Here is a 20,849-nt window from a genome sequence, read left to right on the forward strand (position 1 = left end):
GCTATTTATTTGACTCCTTGTTTTCAGTTTTTTTAGGTTTATACCTATGAGTGGAATTGCTGGATAAGTTTTTGTTTTTATTGTGGTAAAAGACACATACAGGAAATTTACCATTTTAACCACTTTTAAGTATAGAGTTCAGTGGTATTAAATACATTTAGAATGTTGTACAATCACGACCATCACCACCCATCTTCATATCTCTTTTTTTCTTATAATACTGAGATTCTGTACCTGTTAAGCAGTAACTGTCCATTCTTTCCTTCCTCAAACTCCTGGCAACCAACCACTGGGTTGTCACCTGGGCTCAGATGGTATCAGCCTAATTTCCCCAAAATAAAATTCCCCATCAACCCTTTGACTAAATGGTTTTAGCATCCATTGAAGATTATTTCATTTAGAGTTACAAAATGGTGATTTCTCTAAATCTTGTTATTCCTTGTATATTTATTAGCTAACATCTTTCTAAACAAAGAATTCCTTCATCAAATTGTTTTCTCTGAAATATAACTGTACAAACAAGGTGGGAAAAATGCTTTATTCTTTATTGATTTTTGGAGAATCTGCTTGATACCCTAGAGACTTCCATGATAAAACTTGGATTTTTTGTTTTTGTTTTTGTTTTTTTGGTACTGGGGATAGAACTTGGGTCCTTGTGCTTGCAAGGCAAGTGACAGAATCACTGAGCTAAATCTCCAGCCCTGGATTTTAAAAATATTTTGTGTTTCTGTACATTGCAGACAATATTTTTTTGGTACTCAGAGAGTCCGTTTATCTTGGACTGGCACTGCCCAGCTCAGCCAAACCTCTGCAGTTTCTTAGCTGCAATAAAACTAGTATACATGGGTTTGAACCACAACTCTGCTGTGAAATCTTGGAAAAATTAGGTAATCTTTTCTATCTCCATTTCCTTGTCTTAAAATGGGGGCAGTACCCACTGCCTGCATCCCTGGGTTGAAATGAGATTACTTTTGTGAAATGCTTAGTTCTGTGGCTAGGAGGCAGTAGGCACTCAGAAGCCCAAATTGAGGTTTTACTGTATCATTCTCTGGCAGGATTCCTTTTTAAAAACACTATTCAGAGTTATCACATTCAAACACGAAGTTAAAGTGACTTCTTGTCTTTAGTCTCTATTCATAACAGGCCTAATTTTACTAAATTTCAGTGACTGTTGCTTTAATTGCAGAGAGCTAACTATATTCTTGGACCTTAGGGTAGGTAATTTGGGCTCTCCATGAAATAGAAAATGGGAGCTATATGAAGATAGATTTGCTGTCTTTGACTGGACCAAATGTCTCAGCCAAGAGTAGTCTTGGCTACCACCCTGTTTTTTTCCTGCCAACTTCCCAAAGATCGGGGTCTTTTAATTTAAATTTTCTTCATCAGTGTGTTGAGTATGACAGAACTTAATGAATTATTTTTGCTCCCCATGAAGGCATTCAGTTGTGTAGATTTTAACTATAGAGCTTGGAATTGGAATTGTTTATGTCATTTCTTAATTGATGTACTATACAAAATGCATAAAATGCTCCCATTAGTTCTCATGTGGAAGGATTTTTCTCCTTGATTATAGGTTTAGTTATTTTAATTTGTTGAATGGAAATATATCTATATGGTTGAAACATAAGAAAAGGGGAAAAGGGTACAAATAGAAAAGTCACCACCTCATTCCTCAGTTCCCCTCTCATAGACAACTACTTTTATTTCATGTATATCTGTTTAGACATACTTTATGCATCTATATCTACATATATCTGCTCTTTTAAAAGCATATAATAGTGTACTATTTATGTGTAAATGTACCTTTTCTCTGAGATCAGAAGTGTAGCCAGTCTGGTCTTAGGTTCTTCAGTAAGGATCTATAAAAAACTGTAAAATAGGACCCAGTATTATAAAATTTTATTTTTATTAGGAATGGCAAATAACATGTCAGCCTTTACCTCGTCAGTGTTGCATTAGAGACTAAGGATCCGCTTGAACTTCTGGAGAACTTGGCTTGTTATGATTAGGGTCCAGAACTGCTGGTAGCATATCAAACCTTTAGGGGAGTTTTGAATGTTTTGCATTTTTTCATTTTTAATCTCATGTGCTATAACAGATGACTTTGACTCATGCAAGCCCCAAACATGCAGAAACTGGCATAGGCTGCCTGGAGCAGCAGGTTTAGGCAGCCGCTGGGTGGGCCTTGGAGGCACAGAGGGGAGGACAGAGGGCCAACCCTGGTTTTCTCTTCTAGACATAGCTGTGGAATCTCATGGTCAAAGGAAACCAAGAGGTAATCTCATCCTACTCCCTTTTCCCTACTAGGTTCTCCTCTAAAATGTCCCCAGCTTGTGCCTTCAGCTGGACGTAAATACCTCCCATGGTGAGAGTGCCTCCTGTGCTAGCATATCACATCTCCAATCATGCTGACTTTTAATGCTGACTTCCTGTAGTTTTCACCTACTGGTCTTCAGTCGCCTTATAGAACTATATAAAGCACTTTAAGCCTCTTTATACCATAGCCTTTCAGGTATTTGAAGACAACTGTCAGCCCTTCACTGAGTCTTTTTCTCTAGGTAAAATATCCCTGGTTAAATCAGTTATTATTCATATGACCTGGTGTTCAATGCCTTTACTATTCTGATCATTCTTTGCATGCCCACGTCTTGAGAGTGTGGAATCCAACACTGATCATGTAATGTTCCCAAGGTGTTCTGGCTGAGGGTGCCTCTTATTACTTGTATCCCTGAAATTGAGCTACGATCACTCCTAGTGATTCAGCCTAGGATCAAGTGAGTTCTTTTGGGTGTCCTTCACATTTTCCTCTCAAAGGACTTACCATCAGCCAGTGCCAAGTTGTTGTTAACTTTGTCCATGGACTACTGCTCAGTGAGCCTTCTGCCTACTGGACTTGAACAGTATGTTAGATACCTCCTGTCCAACTCCTCTGTAGACTCTTTTGGCCCTGTCTCTTCTTCCAGCCAATTTAGCAGTGACAAGGTTTGTGTAGGTTTTAGACCCCTTCACTCAGGTGAGATGTGGTGGTATCTTTAGCTTGTCGCAGGTATCTTACTTCCGGGAATTTTTTGATGCTGTAGTGTGAGCTGCAAAGAGTTATGACACCCACTCTCTGGAGTTGGGCCAAATTTCATAGTTAAGGACACAGTCCTCTATGAGGTTCACTTGCAAGGTTAGGGTCTCCAAACCACCTTCCCTTCCAACTAGTTGGCCACATATTTGGCCATAGTCAGTACCCCTGCAGGTTTGCTAGTTTGTTAGAATGACTCACAAAACTCAGGAAAGCACTGTACTTAAAATTATAGTTTTATCCTGACACAAGTATGTAGATGAACCAGTCAAAAGTGATACAGTGGACCCTTGACTTATGAGCTCAATTCATTTATGAGGGCCGGTTATAACTCAGGTTGGTTGTAAGTCAAGACTATTTTTCCCATGAAAAATAATGGAAATACCCATAATGGATTCCAAACCTCCAAAGCACACCATAACTAACCTTTTCATAATAAAAAAGCTTGTATAATGTGTATAATTTAAACACTAATACTTTTCCTAGTGTATTCACCAGAAAGTTTTAAATGGTGCCTAGTTTAGCAAAAACAACAATTTCATACTGTACTCACCATTCAAGTTGACATCTTTGGCTTGCAGGGAGGATGAAATGGAAGGTGGTTATTGTTTGTAAGGAGAGTCTCCTTCCATAAGAACATCAGGAATCTGGCTCTCTGGTGTCCTTTCTCTCCTTGGGAGAATCTGTAGCCCACTAGGACCTGCTTCTGGCTCCCTAGATCTCAACCTTTTCAGAACTAAAAACTGGCCTAAGGTTGACTATTTCTTTCTTTTCTTTAACACTGTTCTGTAGTATGACATGACATTGTCATTAAGCAAGTGAATGCAGCAATTGGTTTTTTCTCTGTCTGGGTGAATCTTCTCTACAAATGTTTGTGGCTGTGCCCATTTTTTCAGGATTTCCTTTATTTCAGAAGAACTTTGCTACGCTGATTGTTGATACTCTCCCTCCTCTTCAGAAAGCTCCTCAGCTGGCATTCTTTGTTGCTTGGCCAGAAGTTCCTCTGTAGACATTTCCTCTTGAGTGTTTCTCCACCAGTTCTTCAACTTCACTGACTCCCTGAAATCTGTTATAGTGACAGTGTCATCAACCACAGGGTCAATTGAAGGCTCAGGCTTCTCTACACAGCCTTCAAAATCTCTCTCCTTTATGATTTTAGGCCATACTTTCTTCCAGGCAGATCTCAGTGTCCTTAGAGAGATATTGGCCCAGGATTTCTTAATTAACCCCACACAGGAAAGGATGTTGTAATGTTCCTTCCAGAATGATTTAAGGGTTAAATTTGTATCTAAGACTATCAGGAAGCACTTCAGGAACAGTTCCTTGGTGTATAGCTTCTTAATGTTAGCTATAACCTGCTGGTTCATAGGCTGCAATAGAGGAGTTGTATTAGGCGGGAGGAACTTGACTGAGAGCCATGGGAATTCTTCAGCCAATTCTTGTTCCAAATCTCATGGGTGAGCAGGAACATTGTCCCTGTTGAGGATTGAATGGTAAACCTTTGTCCTCTATATATTTCTTAACAGTGGGACAGAAAGCTTCCCTGATCTACTCAAGAAAAAATATTCTTGTTCCTAGGCTTTTTGCATTAGATCTCCACATGACTCCTAACCTATTCTTCATGACTTCATGTTTTCTGAACACTCTAGGGGTCTCAGTGATAAATCAAGAGAAGCTTTATCTTGAGGTCATCACTCGCATTGGCACATAGCAGTAAGGTTAGCCTATCCTTTATAGGCTTGTAGCCTGGCATTTTCTTTTCTTCCTGTGTAATGTATGTTCTCTTGGGCATTTTCTTCCAGAAAAGGCCAGTTTCATCACAGTTGAATACTTGATGGAGAGCAAAAGCCATTCCTCTGTGTCATCATTTTGAAGTGGTGTATGTAATTTTCAGCAGCTCTTTTTATCAGCACTGGCTGCTTCACCATGCTTAGTTACACTACAAACCTCAATTCTCACTTTAAAATTGTGAAACCACCACTTACTGGCATGAAATGTTTCACTATTCTCACTCATTGATGGATTATCCTTTATGATATCTGCATTTATAGCCCTAGCTTTTTCACAAATTATACACTTAGGCTGTAACCTGCCATCTGCCTTTCATTTATTCACATTAATAATATCCTTTATACCTCATCTAACACTGTTGATCTTGACTTACTAATTTGAGTAACACCTTTAGCAACACTAGCTTCCTTATATAAATCTTTTCTCTGTAAGATTGTCGAGATGGTGGATTTTGATATGCCACACATATTAGCAAGATCTGTCAACACAAATGCCACTCTCATATTTCTCCACAGTTTCTTTTTTTTTATTGTGATTACTTTTTTATTTACTGTCCCTTCCTTCTTTTCTAGCTTTTTTGGGGCCATTTTGATAGCAGTAATCATAACGATTATATAAAGCACTGACTGAAATCACATCCACAAACAAACACAACTGGGCTCAGACTGATGGTTATGTATGCTTACATACACTTTTCTGGCATTATGAGTCTTTGTTTACAACCATACAAGTTGCCAGCATTCAGGTAGTAACTCAAGACTTTGGTTGTAAGTTAAAACTAAAATTCCAGGTGCAACCCAAGTTGTTTGTATGTGAGGCCGGTCGTAATTTGAGGGTCCACTATAACATAGATCTGAGAGGTTCCAAATACAAGATTGTCTACTCCTAGTGGAGTCAGGATATTTTACCTTTCTAGCACATTGATGTATGGTGGTGTGCTAAGTACTACCAACCTCAGTAGTTCACTCATGTTTTGCTGTGCAGTTTTTATTAGGAGTTAATTGCCTGTGCATGATTGAGTGAATTACTGACTATGTGAGTCAAACCTTAGTCCCTGCTCTGTTTCCCAGAGGTGATCTCTTTAACATAAACTATCAGTTGTGGGGCTACCATGATGAAAATTCCAGGGAAAGATCAAACAAATTCCATGTTATAGAGATGCCCATGGGGATATCTTGACATTTAACCCAAAGTGACCTAGAAGTGTAGGTGGCCTAATGCCTGTTGAATTCCTCCTGACCATTTGGGGACAGGTGCCAATGAACATTTCCCCTTTTTGACTCCTGGGTGTGCAGTTCTGAGAGGATTTTCATGTGGCTTCCAACAGCTCCAAAATGAGCACTGGTTACATGGGGTGGCTAACTTGATCACTCATCATTATGTCGGCTATCCCTCCTTTTCCAGATTTACTCCTTTCAGCCTTCACTCCTAGTCCCTGGGGTCACTTCCCAGATCGCTACTTGCACCTGAGCCTTTGTCTCAAGGTTGACTTTAGGTTGGACTAGCCCTAGAATGTACTTGCTGTACTAAACTATGGGTATTTTTCAAAAGCCTTTTTTTCTCTGATATGAAAAGTAAGTGACTAAGAAATAAATCTGTTTCTCTGAGTAGTCTTGTTGTTAAGCTGATGAATTGTAATATTTCTTTTTTTTAATAACAACATTTATTGGTACATTTTAGGCATACAAAATGATAACATTCCTCACAGGGAATTTGCATCTGTACTTGGTACATCCCTCCTCTTTTTTCCTATTCCCCCTCTCTCCTCAAACCCCTTCCCCTCCCTATGTACAAAAGCTTTGTTTCCATTTTTTCTTCTATTTTCACTTTTTTCTTGTCCCTTCCTTTCTTCCCCTCCCTCCCTTGTTCCCATTCCCATTTGAACATTTTCTTCCCATTTCCCAATATCTATTATACACTTTCATCCTTATTTCCACTTTCAGTTTCTCACACAAGAGAAACAATGCGTTATTTAAACTGGTGTGTCCGATTTATTTCACTTAAGAGTATGGTCTCAAGGTGCATCCATTTAGCTATGTCTGAAGCTCATCCTTCTTTATGGCAGAGCAGTACTCCATTGTATAAAAAACCCCACATCTTTATCCATTCGCTGGTTGATGGGCATATGGGCTGTTTCCAAGATTTAGCTATTACAAACTGTGCTGCTGTAAACACTGGTGTGCATATATGGCTGTGGTATGATGCTTTTAATTCATTTGGGAAGATACCAAGAATAGGAATAGCTGGGTCAAATGGAACTTCTAGTTTTAGTTTTTTGAGGAATCTCCACACTGATTTCTACAATTGTTGTATCAGTCTACACTCCCACCAACAATGAAGTAGGGTTCCTTTTTCCCCACAGCCCTGCCAGGATTTGTTATTGGTTGATTTCTTGATAGCAGCTATTCTTTCTGGAGTGAGATGAAATCTCAGCATTGTTTTAATTTGCATTTCATTAATGACCAGTGATGTTGAACATTTTTTCATATGTTTATTTGCTGTTTTTACTTCTTCATTTGAAAAGTCTCTTTTCATTTCAGATTCTCATTTTTAGATTGGGTCTTTAAATTTGAGGAGTCTGACTTTTCTGGAGTTCTTTATAAATATAAAGTTTATAAAGTTTATAAAATTCTTTGTCTGATAAATAGCTGGTAAAATTTTTTCCCCAGGCTGTGGGTTATCTTTTCACTATGTTGGTTTCTCTTGCAGTGCAAAAGCATTTTAATAAGATGAGGTCCCAGATGTTGATTCTTTGTAATGTTTCCTGTGCAGTTTTTGTTCATGAAGTCTTTGCCTACTCCTGTGTCCTCAAGCATTCTGTCTATTCTCTCTTCCAGCAGATTTAGTATTTCCATTTTAATATTTAGATCTTTGATTCATTTCAATTTTAAGTTATTGCATGGTGAAAGATATGGGTCTAGTTTCCATCTTTGGCATATGGAAAGCCACTTTTTCCAGCACCATTTGTTGAAGAGGCTATCTTTCTTCCAGTGAAGGTGTTTGGCTCCTTTGTCAAAGATTATGTGGCTGAGTATGTCTGGAGTTGTTTTTGCATCTTCTAGTCTGTTCTGTTGATCCTCAAGTTTGTTCTTTTGCCAGTACCATGCTGTTTTTATCACAGTAGCTTTGTGGTATAATTTCAGATCAGGGATTCTGATACCCCTGCCTTGCCTTTGTTGCCCAGGATTGCCTTTGCTATTTTAGGTCTCTTCTGGTTCCAAATGAATTTTAGGATTTTTTTCCAAATTTTGTGAGATATAGTGTTGGAATTTTCATTGGGATTACATTAAATCTGTATAACAGGGGCCAGGGATTTAGCTCAGTGGTTTTGCTGCCTGTTGCGCAAGCACAAGGACCCGAGTTCAATCCCTGGTACCCCCCCAAAAAATAAAATAATCTGTATAACAGTTTTGGAAGTATGGTCATTTTCACTGTATTGGTTCTTCCTATCCAAGAACACAGTATATCTTTCCATTTTCTGATATACTCTTTGGTCTCCTTTTTCAGAGTACTATAGTTTTCAATGTAGAAGTCTTTTACTTCCTTTGTTAGATTGATTCCTGGGTATTTCACTTTTTTGGATACTATTGTGAAAGGGGTTGTTTCTTAATTTTTCTCTCAGTGAGTTTGTTTGTGTACAGGAAGACTTTTTTTTTTTTTTGGTGCTGGGGATCAAACTCGGGACCTTGTGCTTGCGAGGCAGGTGGAAGACTATTGATTTTTGAGTGTTGACTTTGTATCCAGCTATGCCACTGAATTTAGTTATCAAATCTAGAAGTCTTTTAGTAGAGTTTTGGGGTAGAGTATCATGTCATCCGCAAATAATGATAATTTAACTTCTTCCTTTACTATCCTTACTCCTTTTATTTCTTTCTCTTGTCTAATTGCTCTGGCTAGTGTTTCCAGAACTATATTGAACAAGAGTGGTAACGGTGGACATCTTTGTCTTGTTCCTGATTTTAGAGTGAAAGCTTTCAGTTTTTATCCATTTCATATGATGCTGGCTGTTGGTTTGTCATATATGGCTTTTATCATATTGAGATAAAGACCATCTGTACCAGTTTTCTGTAGGTTTTTTTTTTTAATCATGAATGAGTGTCGGACCTTGTCAAATGCTTTTTCTGCATCTGTTTAGAGGATCATATGGTTTTTGCTCTTGGTTCTGTTAATATAGTGTATTACATTTATTGATTTGTGTATGTTGAACCATCACTGCACCCCTGGGATGAATTCAACTTGGTCATGTTGTATAACCTTCTTGATGATTTGCTGCATTCTGTTTGCTAGTATCATATTGAGGAATTTTACATCTGCGTTCATTAGGAAGAGTGGCCTGTAATTCTCTTTATTGGTTGGCTGCTTCTGTGGTTTTGGAATCAGGATAATGCTTGCTTCCAGGAATGAATTTGGGAGTATTGCTTCCCTTTCAATTTCATTAAGGAGTTTGAGAAGTAGCAGCATTAGGTCTTCTCTAAATTTCTTGTAGAATTCAGCAGTGAATCCATCAGGGCCTTGGCTTTTCTTTGTTGGTAGGTTTTTAATTACATTTTCAATTTCATTGGCTGATGCTGGTTTATTTAGAAGTTTTTGTATATTCTTGATTCAGTTTTGGTGTTTCATATGTATCTAGGAATCTGTCCATTTCTTCTGTATTTTCCATCTTATTAGAATACAGGTTCTCAAAGTAGGTATTTATTATCTTCTGGATTTCTGCAGGATATGTTGTGATTTTACCCTTTTCATTGCTGATTGCATGGATTTGAGTCTTTTCTTTCCTTATGTTGGCTAAGGGTTTGTCAATTTTATTTAATTTTTCAAAGAACTAGCTCTTTGAGTCATTGATTTTTTTTGTCTCCATTGCATTAATTTCTGCTCTGATTTTTATGATTTCCTCCCTTGTATGAGCTTTGGGCTTAATTTGCTCTTCTTTTTCTAGAAGCTTGAGGTTTGACATTAGGTTGTTTATTTGAGCCTACTCTTTTCCTGATAGAGATATTTACCATTATAAATTTTCCTCATGGTACTGCCTTCATTGCATCTCGTAAGTTCTGGTATGTTGTATTGTCATTATCATTTAATTGTAGAAACTGTCTGATTTCTTCTTTAATTTGATCTGTGACCCATTGGTTTTTCAGGAGGGTATTATTTAATTTCCATGTATTTATGACGTTGTAGTTCTTTTTTTTTCCCATTAAGTTTATTGGTACATTTTAGGTATAAAATACAGTTACATTCATCATTGGGATCTTGTACCATTACATGAGTATCTTGGTTCTTTTTTTTTTTTCTTGTGGTTTCTTTTGCTGTTGATTTCCAATTTCATGGCACTATGGTCTGATAATATGTATGAGATAATTTCAGTTCCTTTTCATTTAAGCATGTTCTATGAGCTAGTATGTGGTCTGTTTTGGAGAATGTGCCATGTGCAGCTGAGAAGAATGTGTATTCGGATGTTGTGGGGTGGAACACTCTGTAGACATCTACTAAGTTCATTTGTTCAAGAGTTTGGTTCAGTCCTAATTTTTCATTGTTAATTTTTGGCTAGTTTATCTGTCTATTTGTGACAGTGGGGTGTTGAGGTCCCCATTACAATTGTATTAGGGCTTATAGGATTTTTTGTGTCTGTTAATATTTGTTTTATATAGTTCGGTGCACTTCTATTTGGTGCATATATTTATAATTATCTCTTCCTCTTGGATTGTTGCCTTTACAAGGATGTAATGACCTTCTTTGTGTCTCTTAATCAGTCTTGGCTTGAAATCCACTTTGTCTGCAAGTAGAATAGCTACCTCTGCTTTTTGCTGGGTTCCTGTCACGTGAAATATTGTTTTCTATCCTTTGACTTTCAGTCTGTGAATTTGTTCTTGAATTAAATGCATTTCTTGTATGCAGCATACTGTTGGATCTTGCTTCTTTATCCATTCTGCCAGTCTGTTTCTTTTGATTGGTGAATTGAGACCATTAACATTGATAGTTATAACTGATATGTATTGCCTTATCTCTATCATGTTATTTTTCTGTTGTTGGCTTCCTTCTTTCCTTTCCTGTTTAATTTCTTGCCTTGCCTGGTGGAGTTATTCTGTTGGGTTCATAATCTTTGTCTCTTTCTAGAATATCCTTCAGAACACTTTGGAGTGCTGGTTTGGTGGCCATGAATTTTTTCAGATGTTCTTTGTCACGGAAGTATCTTATTTCTCCATCAATTTTGAAAGATAGTTTTGCAAGGTACATCAGTCTGGGTTGGAGGTTGTTTTCCGTTAAGGCTTGAAATACTTCACTCCAAGCTCTCCTTGACTTGAGAGTTTGTGTTGAGAAGTCTGCTGTGATTCTGATGGGCTTTCCTTTATAGGTGATTTTTTCTTTTCTCTTAACAGCTTTTTTTTTTTTTGGTACCCGGGGATCAAACCCAGGACCTTGTGTTACCAAGGCAGCTGCAGCACCACTGAGCTAAATCCCAGGCTCTAACAGCTTTTAATATTCTGTCCTTATGTTGAATTTCTGGAATCTTGACTATTACATGCCTTGGTGAAGTGTTTTTTTTTTTCATCATGGCTAATTGGAGTCCTATATGGCTCATTTATCTGTGTGTCAAATTCTTTTTCCATTTGGGAAGTTTTCTGCCATTGCTTCTGTGAACAGGTTTTTTAAATGTCATTTGCACTATCTCCTGCTTTTTCATCGACTCTGATCAATCTTATGTTATTCTTCTTTGCATTATCTTTGCATTATGCTAAATGCATAATCTAGCATTATCTGCTAGATTGTTTTCTTATGGTCCCTTGCTATTTTAAAGAAATCTTTCTTTTCCTGATCACTATCCACAATCCTGTCTTCTATATCTGATATTCTGTCCTCACTTTGGCTCATTCTGCTGTGTATACTTTCAGTAGAATTTTTAATTTCCTGGATATATGTTTGAATCTGTTTCATGGATTCCATTTCTTTTCTATGCTAGATGTTCATGGTTTCCATTTCTTTCCTTTGCTGAGTGTTCATGGTTTCCATCATGTTCCTGAGCTCCTCTATTTTTCTTTTAATCTGTATCTGCTCTAGTGTCACTAAATAAGTCTTATATTGTGGTCACCATCTTTGTAGTTATCTGGGAAATTATTTCTGCTTTGATTTTTTTCTAGAGCCTCGTTCATCTGCTTTGTTACTTCTGCTGTTACCACTTCAGGGAGTCCAGGTGGGTGGCTTTCAGATTGTTCCCCCTCATTGCCCGAGGGGTTTGCCTTTGTTGAGCTGAAAGTTTGGGTAGGGGGAAATTACATCTTGTTTAAGTGTCTTCTCATGGTGCTTGTAAATTGCTTATGGCGGGTAGCTTTATTGCTGGTATTCAGAACCCTTAGGAAATGACTACTCAGAAGGGTCTTCCAGGTATAGCTGGCTTTTGGGTTTTGATTCTGTTGCAGGATCCTACCTCTTCAATTTATTGGGGATGAGAAGTTTCTGCCTGCTTGGCCCAGCTGTCAGTTTTTTGGCACTGGCCTACTGATTTTTTTGTTTGTTTGTTTTTGTTTTTTTAGACCCTTAGGCAATCGCAGTCTTGTCACCTTGGCCAAAGTAGTGCAATCAGCAATAACAATAACATCAAGTACAGCCTAGAAAATGACAAACTGTGGTTAACTATTAATTTGCAGCCTTTAACCATCTGAACTAGATTTGTGGTTATATAATGAAATATAGAATGAATCTGAAAATTGTATTCAATAAATAAACCCTTAATATGGCAATTTTACCCTTAGAGGAGAAGATTTAAAAGGGGTTAAAGGGGGGAAAACAAATAGAAGAAGAGGAAGATATCAGAAGCAAGACTGGAGGACAAACTTTAGGAAACTGGTGAAGAAGGCAGGTGGGAAAGAGAAAAGGAAAAAATAAAAACAAGAATAAAACAGAACAGTAACAACAAAAACAAGTAGAAACCATGTTCAATCAAGAAAAACAAAACAAGAACCAGAACCAGAAAGGAGAAAAAAAGAAAGGAAAAAGAAAAAAAAGAAAAAACCAAAAACATCCAATTCAAAGTGTATCTCTGCTGTCACTGGGAGGCAATGCAGGCAAACAGAATCCAGATCCAAATTGATTAATCCCAGCAAGCCAGCCACAGCTTCACAATGGGGTAGTTGATAATCCAGCCAGCCTGCCCCTTTAGTTCCTCTGGAGTTCAGGCCAGTTTCTGGCTATGAGGCTGGAACCAGATTCCTTGAGCCTACAAAGGTCTGTGTGCCTCCTGCTGGCTTGAACTCTGCTCTCTGACCTCCTGCTGACTTGAATTCAGCACCTGTACCGAGGCACTGGGAGCTACTACATGGGGTTGGTTAGTAGCTGTTCTGAGTTCTGAGCTCAGTTGGCCCCTCTGCAAGTGGCTACCCACCAGTTGCCCTCTCCTGGGTGACATCTGAATCTGGATAACTGACCAGCCACTGCAGTTGGGTGCATCCACTGCTCTGTTCCACTGGTGTGCTTCTTTGTGGAGGCCTCTGGGGTCACCACTAGTCACTGTGCGCCTGCAGATTTGGCCCGCCATTTCCTTGCCAAGTGTCTGGGCTCTGGGAGAGAGCGCTGCTTGCTACCTTCCTCCTTTTCATTACAGTCTCTCTCTTCATTCTCCCCATGGACTTCACTTCTCACCTCAGATCTTTCCTGGGTCCTAGGGACCCACTTCCCTTCTCCTCATGCTGCTATATTCCAGTGTCAGGACACCAAATCTCTGAGAAGCTCTTTCTCTGTTGCTCACCACTCCACCATCTTCTGCTGTGATATTTCTGAAAAAGATAAATGAGTTGAATGTATAACCAGCTTTCTAACTCGAGATTATATATCCTTTCATATAATTTGCTCTCAGTGAAACCACACACATAAGCAGGGTGAAGCTGTACAGATATATAAACCAGTGTTCTTTGGAGCTTCACAATACTGACATGTTTATGATTTCTTTCCAGGTCTGATTTTTGTAGTTGACAGTAATGACAGAGAGCGGGTCAATGAAGCCCGGGAAGAACTAACTAGAATGTTAGCAGAAGATGAGCTCAGAGATGCAGTTTTATTGGTGTTTGTGAATAAACAGGTATGTTGTTTTGGCATTTTGAGCACTGAAACTGAAACTTATTACCAGATGTCTCAAATGTGTAGATATGTAAACTAGATGTCTGTCTCCTCTTTAGTCCCAACCATAACCTCTCCCACCATTTCCTTTTCAGAATGTCATATATTCATTCACTCATTCAATAACTAATAATTGAGCATGTACTAACTTCCAGGCTTTATTTTAGGTATTGAGTATGTAGTAATAAGCAAGATAGTCAAAATTCTCTGTGTTCTTGGAGTTTACATTGTAATGGGAGTAGAGACAGTCAGGTGTTAAGTGTTATAGAGAAAGATAAAGCAGAGTAGAGTAAGAGGGCAGAGTAGCTGTGACCCTGATAAAATGACATATGAACCAGGAGGAAAGGGACCCATGTGGTTCTAGGAACAAAATGAGAAGGGGCAAGGGAAGAAATGAACTTGGATCCTATAGGACCTGAGGTTGTAGAGGCAAGAGCCCTTATACATAAATATAAAGCAGGAAAAGAAGACTGGGAGGAGAGCTGGTGTGGAACTGTCCAGGATCTAAACTGAACTGAACATGAGAAAAAAAGTAGGATCACATGAAAGGAACAGTGTCAACAGAGGTGAGGAGGAGGTGACCATTGTTATACAGCAATATGTTTCCTTCCACCTTTTCTTCATGAATACATTTGTTGTGTAATTGAGATTAGACTGTTCTGACAACATTGCAGCCTGTTGGGATACTTGAAATTTATCACCTGCATTTCCTCTTGTCATCCCACTCTGTAAACACGATTTTCCATGGTGCCTGGGTCATAATCCATGTAACCATTAACCTGCTGTTCAGGTTGGATGTCAGTGTAGTTTCACTATGATGGACTTTAAGAATGAAAATAATAAATTTGTTAATTATAAAAATAAACATGTTTAGGGTATTATTTATTTATTTATTTATTTATTTTTGGTACCGGGGATCGAACTCGGGATTGAACTTGGGTCCTTCTGCTTGCAAGGCAGGCAGTGGAACCACTGACCTAAATCCCCAGCCCTTCAGGGTATAATTTAAAAAGCAATTCAGAATATCATGTGAAATATTTCAGTCCTGTTCTTCAGAGTAAAAATTTTTTGTGCCAGGAATCAAACTTAGGACCTTGTGTTTGTGAGGCAGGCATGGTGCCACTGAGCTAAATCCCTGGCCCCAGGGTAAAATATTATTAAATTTTAAAAATTTCTTTATAGACATACAACTTTCTATAACTATGTAAGTGATCATATGATTTTTATTTAAATTTCAGAGATTACAGTATCCATTCTATTTTGCAGCCTGCTTTTTTACTTAGCATATCTTTGACATCTCATGTTGGAACATCTGTATCTTCCTTGTTCTTCAGTGCTAGTATATTAAATTTAAGTTTGCTCTTTCTGTGTGCCAGACATGATTCTAGGCCAGTGATGGTGAACCTTTTAGAGACAAGTGTCCAAAATGCAGCCCAAAACCTACTTACTTATCACAAAGTGCCAACACTACAATTAAACCTGAATACTGAGGTTTTAGTTTAGAAAAAACAACTCATACATTAACATCATTTGTCTTAAAAGATAAACAGAGTGCCATAGGTTTGCCACCACTATTCTAGACACTTGGCATACATCAAAGAACAAGATAAAGATTTCCTGCTCTTGTAAAACTTACATTTAGTTAGGGGAGTAACAAGTATACTAAATAAATAATTTTTATAATATGGTCATATAGGGTGAGTACTATATTTAGAAGATGGAGCAAGCCAATTAGGAGGTGACCTGGGGCTTAGGCCCTAAAGGCCTTACAAGCTATCATAGCAACTCTAGCTCTTACCTCTCAACAAGGAGCTGTGATGGAGTTTTGGTAGACTTAATGATCTGACTTTTCACTACTGGGTTGAGGAGAGGTTTGGGGGGCAAGAATAGAAGCGTGGAGACCAGTCAGGAAATTATTTCAGTAATCCAGGTCAGAAACTGGTGGGGTTGGATCAGGGTGGTAGCAGTGGAGGTGGTGAGAAGTAGTCTGTATATATTTTCATGGTAGGACTGTTGGGATTCCTGACAGATTGGCAGTGGGTTTGAGAGAAAAAATTAAGGATGATTTTAAGGTTTCTGGCCAGAACAACTGAGGAGGAGAAGACTGGGTTAGGGAATGTTTTAGGAGGAAGAGCATATCTCATTGTGTAGACATAGCATGATAAACTGACTTTTGCACATTCTTTTCCAAGGATCTTCCCAATGCCATGAATGCAGCAGAAATAACGGACAAGCTTGGCTTACATTCCCTTCGCCAGAGAAACTGGTATATTCAGGCTACTTGTGCTACCAGTGGAGATGGGCTTTACGAAGGCCTAGATTGGCTCTCCAACCAACTGAAAAACCAGAAGTGACCAGAAGCAGTTCATTCCTTGTGGATTGTGACAAAATCAGCTGGCCTCTTCTGTGTGCATGTGTGTGAATGAGGAGCCCATGTGGCTGTGTGGCTGGGAGTAGGGGCAGCTTTCTCACACCGTGCCTTATACATGCTATAAGAAAACCAGTATTACATTGTAAACACTATTTTCCATTTCAGTGGCTTTGATGATCATTTTTGCAGTTGGTGGAGGAACTCAGAGAGGGGGCTCTCTGGTCTGTGATAGCCAGAGTAGTCTTCAGGGTAGAAAGGAGAATTGGAATGTGGACAGGATCAGTTGTTGTAGTCCTGGGTTTGTATCGCTGCACACCCGGAGTCCTGTTAGACTTTGGTATCTTTTTGTAAAAAGGGAGGAATGAATTATCCTTTCCCATTACTGTAAACCCTACAGCTCATCATTTTTCAGTGTTTTTAAACAGAAGGTCCTCAAGAAAAAAAAGGTACTTGCCTACTGCAAGTGTGAAGAGGTTCAGATTGGAATGTTCCCTTAAGTTCTATTTTAGCCCCAACTCCCTGTTGAACATGCTTTACTTAAAGAAATCAGTGATCTTTTTTGCTAGAATTTCAGGACAGTAACAGTAGAAAATTTTCCAGCCCTTCTCTTTTTCTTTTTGCCAAATGGAGACTTTTTGAGGGAGTCACCCAGGTTGAGACCAAGGTTCTTTCCTAGAGCCCCATGGTCCATAGTGGAGTGAGAGTCAGGTGGAGGAAGTGAGATAAGGGCACATTTATGTTCTGGTGTCATTGTCTCAGGTTTCAGGCTCCGAGGCTGCTGCCCCCACTTCTCTGGTCTGTGCTGAAGCTTCTGGATGTGAAACAGGAGGCTCACACTTGGCTGATGTTTCTGTCATCATGTATAGCTGTCTTAGTTGACCTTAAGCTTTTGGTTAGTTTCTGTTCCCAGAACTACACACCTGTAAGTTTTGAGATTTTATGAGAGATTGAAGAAGTTAATTTTGGGGATGAAGTTCCTGGCAACTCCTAGTATAGTCCCCCAGTTGGTGCTAAATTTTTTTGTGAAAAACATATTTTGTCCAGACCACTTTCCATAGCACTGACTCCCTTTCTTTTCTTTTCTTTTTTTTTTTTTTTTGTACCGGGGATTGAACTCGGGTCCCTGCACTTGCAAGGCAGGTGGCAGAACCACTAAGCTAAATCCCCAGCCCAACTGACTCCCTTTCTTGATGGCAAAAATGTCTTAGAAACTTTGGAAACATGCTTTATGTTAACTTCTAAATATTAATAAAAATGGCCTAGAGATGAGCTGGATTCCCTCAGTCTGAGGTTTTTTGCACAGACAACCATCAGCCACATTGATAACTAAGCACTCCCATTATTTAACCTTTTAAAATAAATCTTGATTCAAATTAAAGGGATGGGAGGGTATAAGGTAAATTTTTAATAAAAGTAAATACTGTTTATTGATAACAAGTTATACTAGGGAAAAATTTCATGCAATGGTAAATGTGGGGTGTAATATTTTTCTTTAAAACATTAACCTTAAAGAATGCTCGTTGCAACAGTGGCAAATCCAGATTTGATTTGTTACCATGGAATAATTCTTTGAGAAATATTTAGATTGTGTGTGCCTCAAATTTGCAGGGACTGTATCTTAACAATTTTGTATTTGTGCTCAGTACATTTGTACCTGCTATGGTGCTAGGCCTCATTAAACACTTGTTGACTGGTTGGACAATAAAGGACTTACTTTGGAAGGACAGCCATGTATAGTACTTCTGGGTGTCTTAAATTACTTTAAAATGTCTTTCTCTTCATCTCACACTTTCTCTTGGACCTCTGCCCCAACCAGGACATGTGTATAGGGAATACCTGGAGGTGCTCCCTGACCTTTAGGCCTTAGCTGTGTTTCTCATGGGTTTCTCCATGCACTTTCACTGTAGCTTTCACACTGTAACTTTGGAACTGGGGAGTCAGGGTAAATGTAAGAGATGGGGCACTTTCGTTCAGTGATTTTGAACAAAGACCTGGGTTCCTGAGAGCCATGCTTATATCCTGGATGTATTGTTTTCTGGCTGCTGGCCCCAGGTCACTTCTACTGTCTTCATATCTCTGAAACTCAGTTTGCTTAACTGTTAAATGGGAGTACTACCTCATAGAACTGTGAGGATTAAATGCCACATTCCTTTGAATACTGTGCTCTCTTTTCCTGGGATCTCTTGGTATCCAAATGTGAACAGCAGTACTGGCCACAAACTGACCAGCACTGTTAATAGAAGTGAGGGAGGGCAGGAGGACATCTCTTTCCCACTTTTTGTATTCACCTGATAGGTGGAGAGCTCTGTGCTCTCTAACCATGCTCAGTGCTATAAGACCAGCTGGGATGCTTGCATAAGAAGCACACTGCTGGGGCATACCCTGTTTTCTTTTTTTTTTCTTCCCTTTTTTCTCTTTTTTTGTTCAATTCTGTGGGTTTCAGTATATTTAAAGAGTGTGCAGCCATCACCACCTATTTTAGACACGTTTCCATCACCACCAAAAGAAGCCCTGTATTCAGTTGTGTCCACTACCCAGTACTTAGCTTGCTTTTTGTGGAGTGAGGGTCGGGTGGAGGAAGTGAGGTAAGGTCACATTTGTGTTCTGGTGTCACTGTCTCTGCACAAGTGAGGGGCCTGGGGAGCAGGTGGGTTGGTGCTTTAGAAGTACTGGGGTGCTGCAGAACCATCTACAGCATCAGTCCTGAACTACAGAGTAATGGACAGACAGAGCCCCAGGGAAAGACTACTCCTAGTTAGGTGGCTGTGGACTTTACTACCTTGAGAGGGGAAGGGGTACTGCTGCTGATTGCAGTGATAGCAGGTGTAAAGAAGGGTTTGTGGTTACTTATCAAAAGAGTGGAAGAGGAAGAGCTCCGAAGCTGGAATCAGTTCCCTGAAGCTCTGTCCATTCACTAACTGGACTATTCAACCTGTGACCCTTGACTTTCTTTCCTGGAAATGGCAGTTCTCAGGCTTGCCTCAGGTATAGCTCTTTGTGAATAACCAAAATATGGGATAAATTGAACAGTTGAGGCTCTGAGATTCAGTTCTGTATATTACAGTGCATATAATTTGAGCTGTCATAAATAATGCTGTTAACATGGCTGGGAATATTTACATATGGTGTTACTCAGGACAGAATGGGTATTTAAAAAATTTTTTTTATTAGTACATGGTTGCAGTACCTAACATTCATCATTGCAAGTTGAAATGTGTATGTAACACATCTTGATTCTTTTTTATTCCCTTCCCCTCCCCTGGAGGGGTAAATTTCAAAAAGGGTTTTCTGTATGACACCTTAAAGCAGTGGTGGCAAACCTATAGCATGAGTGCCAGAGGGGTCTGTGTCTCTCATTGAAAGCTCTAAAAGGTTCGCCATCCCTGCCTTCAAGTGACCTGGGGTCCTTCACAGGTACCTGATACAAGTTGTCCAGAAGTACAGAGGAAATCTGATGATATGCTATGGAGAGTCTTTTATTCTTTCGACACTTGATACTTTAAAAAACTTTTTGGTGGTAGCTTTATTGTGACATAATTCACATGCCATACAGCTCACCTGTTTTAAAGCACAGCTGTGTGCAAGCATCATAATCATTTTGAGAACATTTTCTAAAGACACCCTGTACCCTTTAGCAGTCACTCTCCATTTTTCCCATTTCCTTCATGACTTCATAGCCCTAGCCGTAGACAACCTTTAACCACTGATTTACTTTCTCTATGGATTTGGTGGTCAGGCTTTTTTTTTTTTAAGTAATTAAACCCAGGGTGCACATGTTAGGTAAGTGGTCTATCACTGAGCTATGTCCCCAACTATATTTATTTATTTAGATATTTAGGGATGAGTCTTGTTAAGTTTCCAGGACTGGCCCTAAACTTGTGATCCTCCTGCCTTAGCCTAGGTGGCTGGGATTGGGGATACTTTTTAAACTTTATTTTTTCACTACCCCATAGTCTTTTTTTCTTTTTGGTACCGGAGATCGAACTCGGGACCTTGAGCTTGCGAGGCAAGGGCAGAACCACTGAGCTAAATCCCTGGCCCACCCCGTAGTCTCTTGAGAAACACTACACTGAGAACTCTTCTCCTGTAGTTTTCTTTTGGGGGTGTGTGTGTGAGATAGGGGCTCGTTCTGTAGTTCAGGCTGGCCTTGAACTTTCTATGTAGCCTAGGCTGGTCTCGAACTCATGGTGATCCTCCTGCCTTAGCCTCCTGCGTGCTGGGACTACAGACATGCCACCACACTTGGCTTCTCTATTTTTTGTTCTCATCCTCTCCTTTTACTCTGATGTGTAGCATTACACACACACACACACACACGCACGCACGCACACACACACAGTTGGTCTAGATGATTACCTTACTATAGTTGGCCAGTGCTTGCTTACTGCTACTCAGTGCCACTAGATGGTGCTGCTGCTCCACCCTAGCTGCCTTTAGCCGCCTCATTTTCTGCCCTGGCTGGAGTGGCCTAGGTGGTTTCCAGCTGTAGGGGAATCCTCTCCTTGCCTGGGC

At 39.4% G+C, this 20,849-nt stretch overlaps 1 protein-coding gene across 2 annotated transcripts in view; it reads left to right on the forward strand.

The window, feature by feature from the left end:
• Nucleotides 1-18,063, forward strand: part of LOC101723462 (ADP-ribosylation factor 2) — a 39,146-nt gene extending 21,083 nt beyond the window's left edge. For both annotated transcript variants that reach the window (XM_004868668.3, XM_021247529.2), the window contains 2 exons: nt 13,804-13,928; nt 16,159-18,063. In XM_004868668.3, the coding sequence (XP_004868725.1) occupies nt 13,804-13,928; nt 16,159-16,320 (287 nt within the window). In that variant the 3' untranslated portion in view covers nt 16,321-18,063. The remainder of the gene's footprint in view (nt 1-13,803; nt 13,929-16,158) is intronic.
• The last annotated feature ends 2,786 nt before the right edge of the window (nt 18,064-20,849 follow it).

Source organism: Heterocephalus glaber, unplaced genomic scaffold, assembly GCF_053883595.1.
Source record: "Heterocephalus glaber isolate CG9 unplaced genomic scaffold, H.glaber_assembly_v1.0 deba00001813, whole genome shotgun sequence".
NCBI lineage: Eukaryota > Metazoa > Chordata > Mammalia > Rodentia > Bathyergidae > Heterocephalus > Heterocephalus glaber.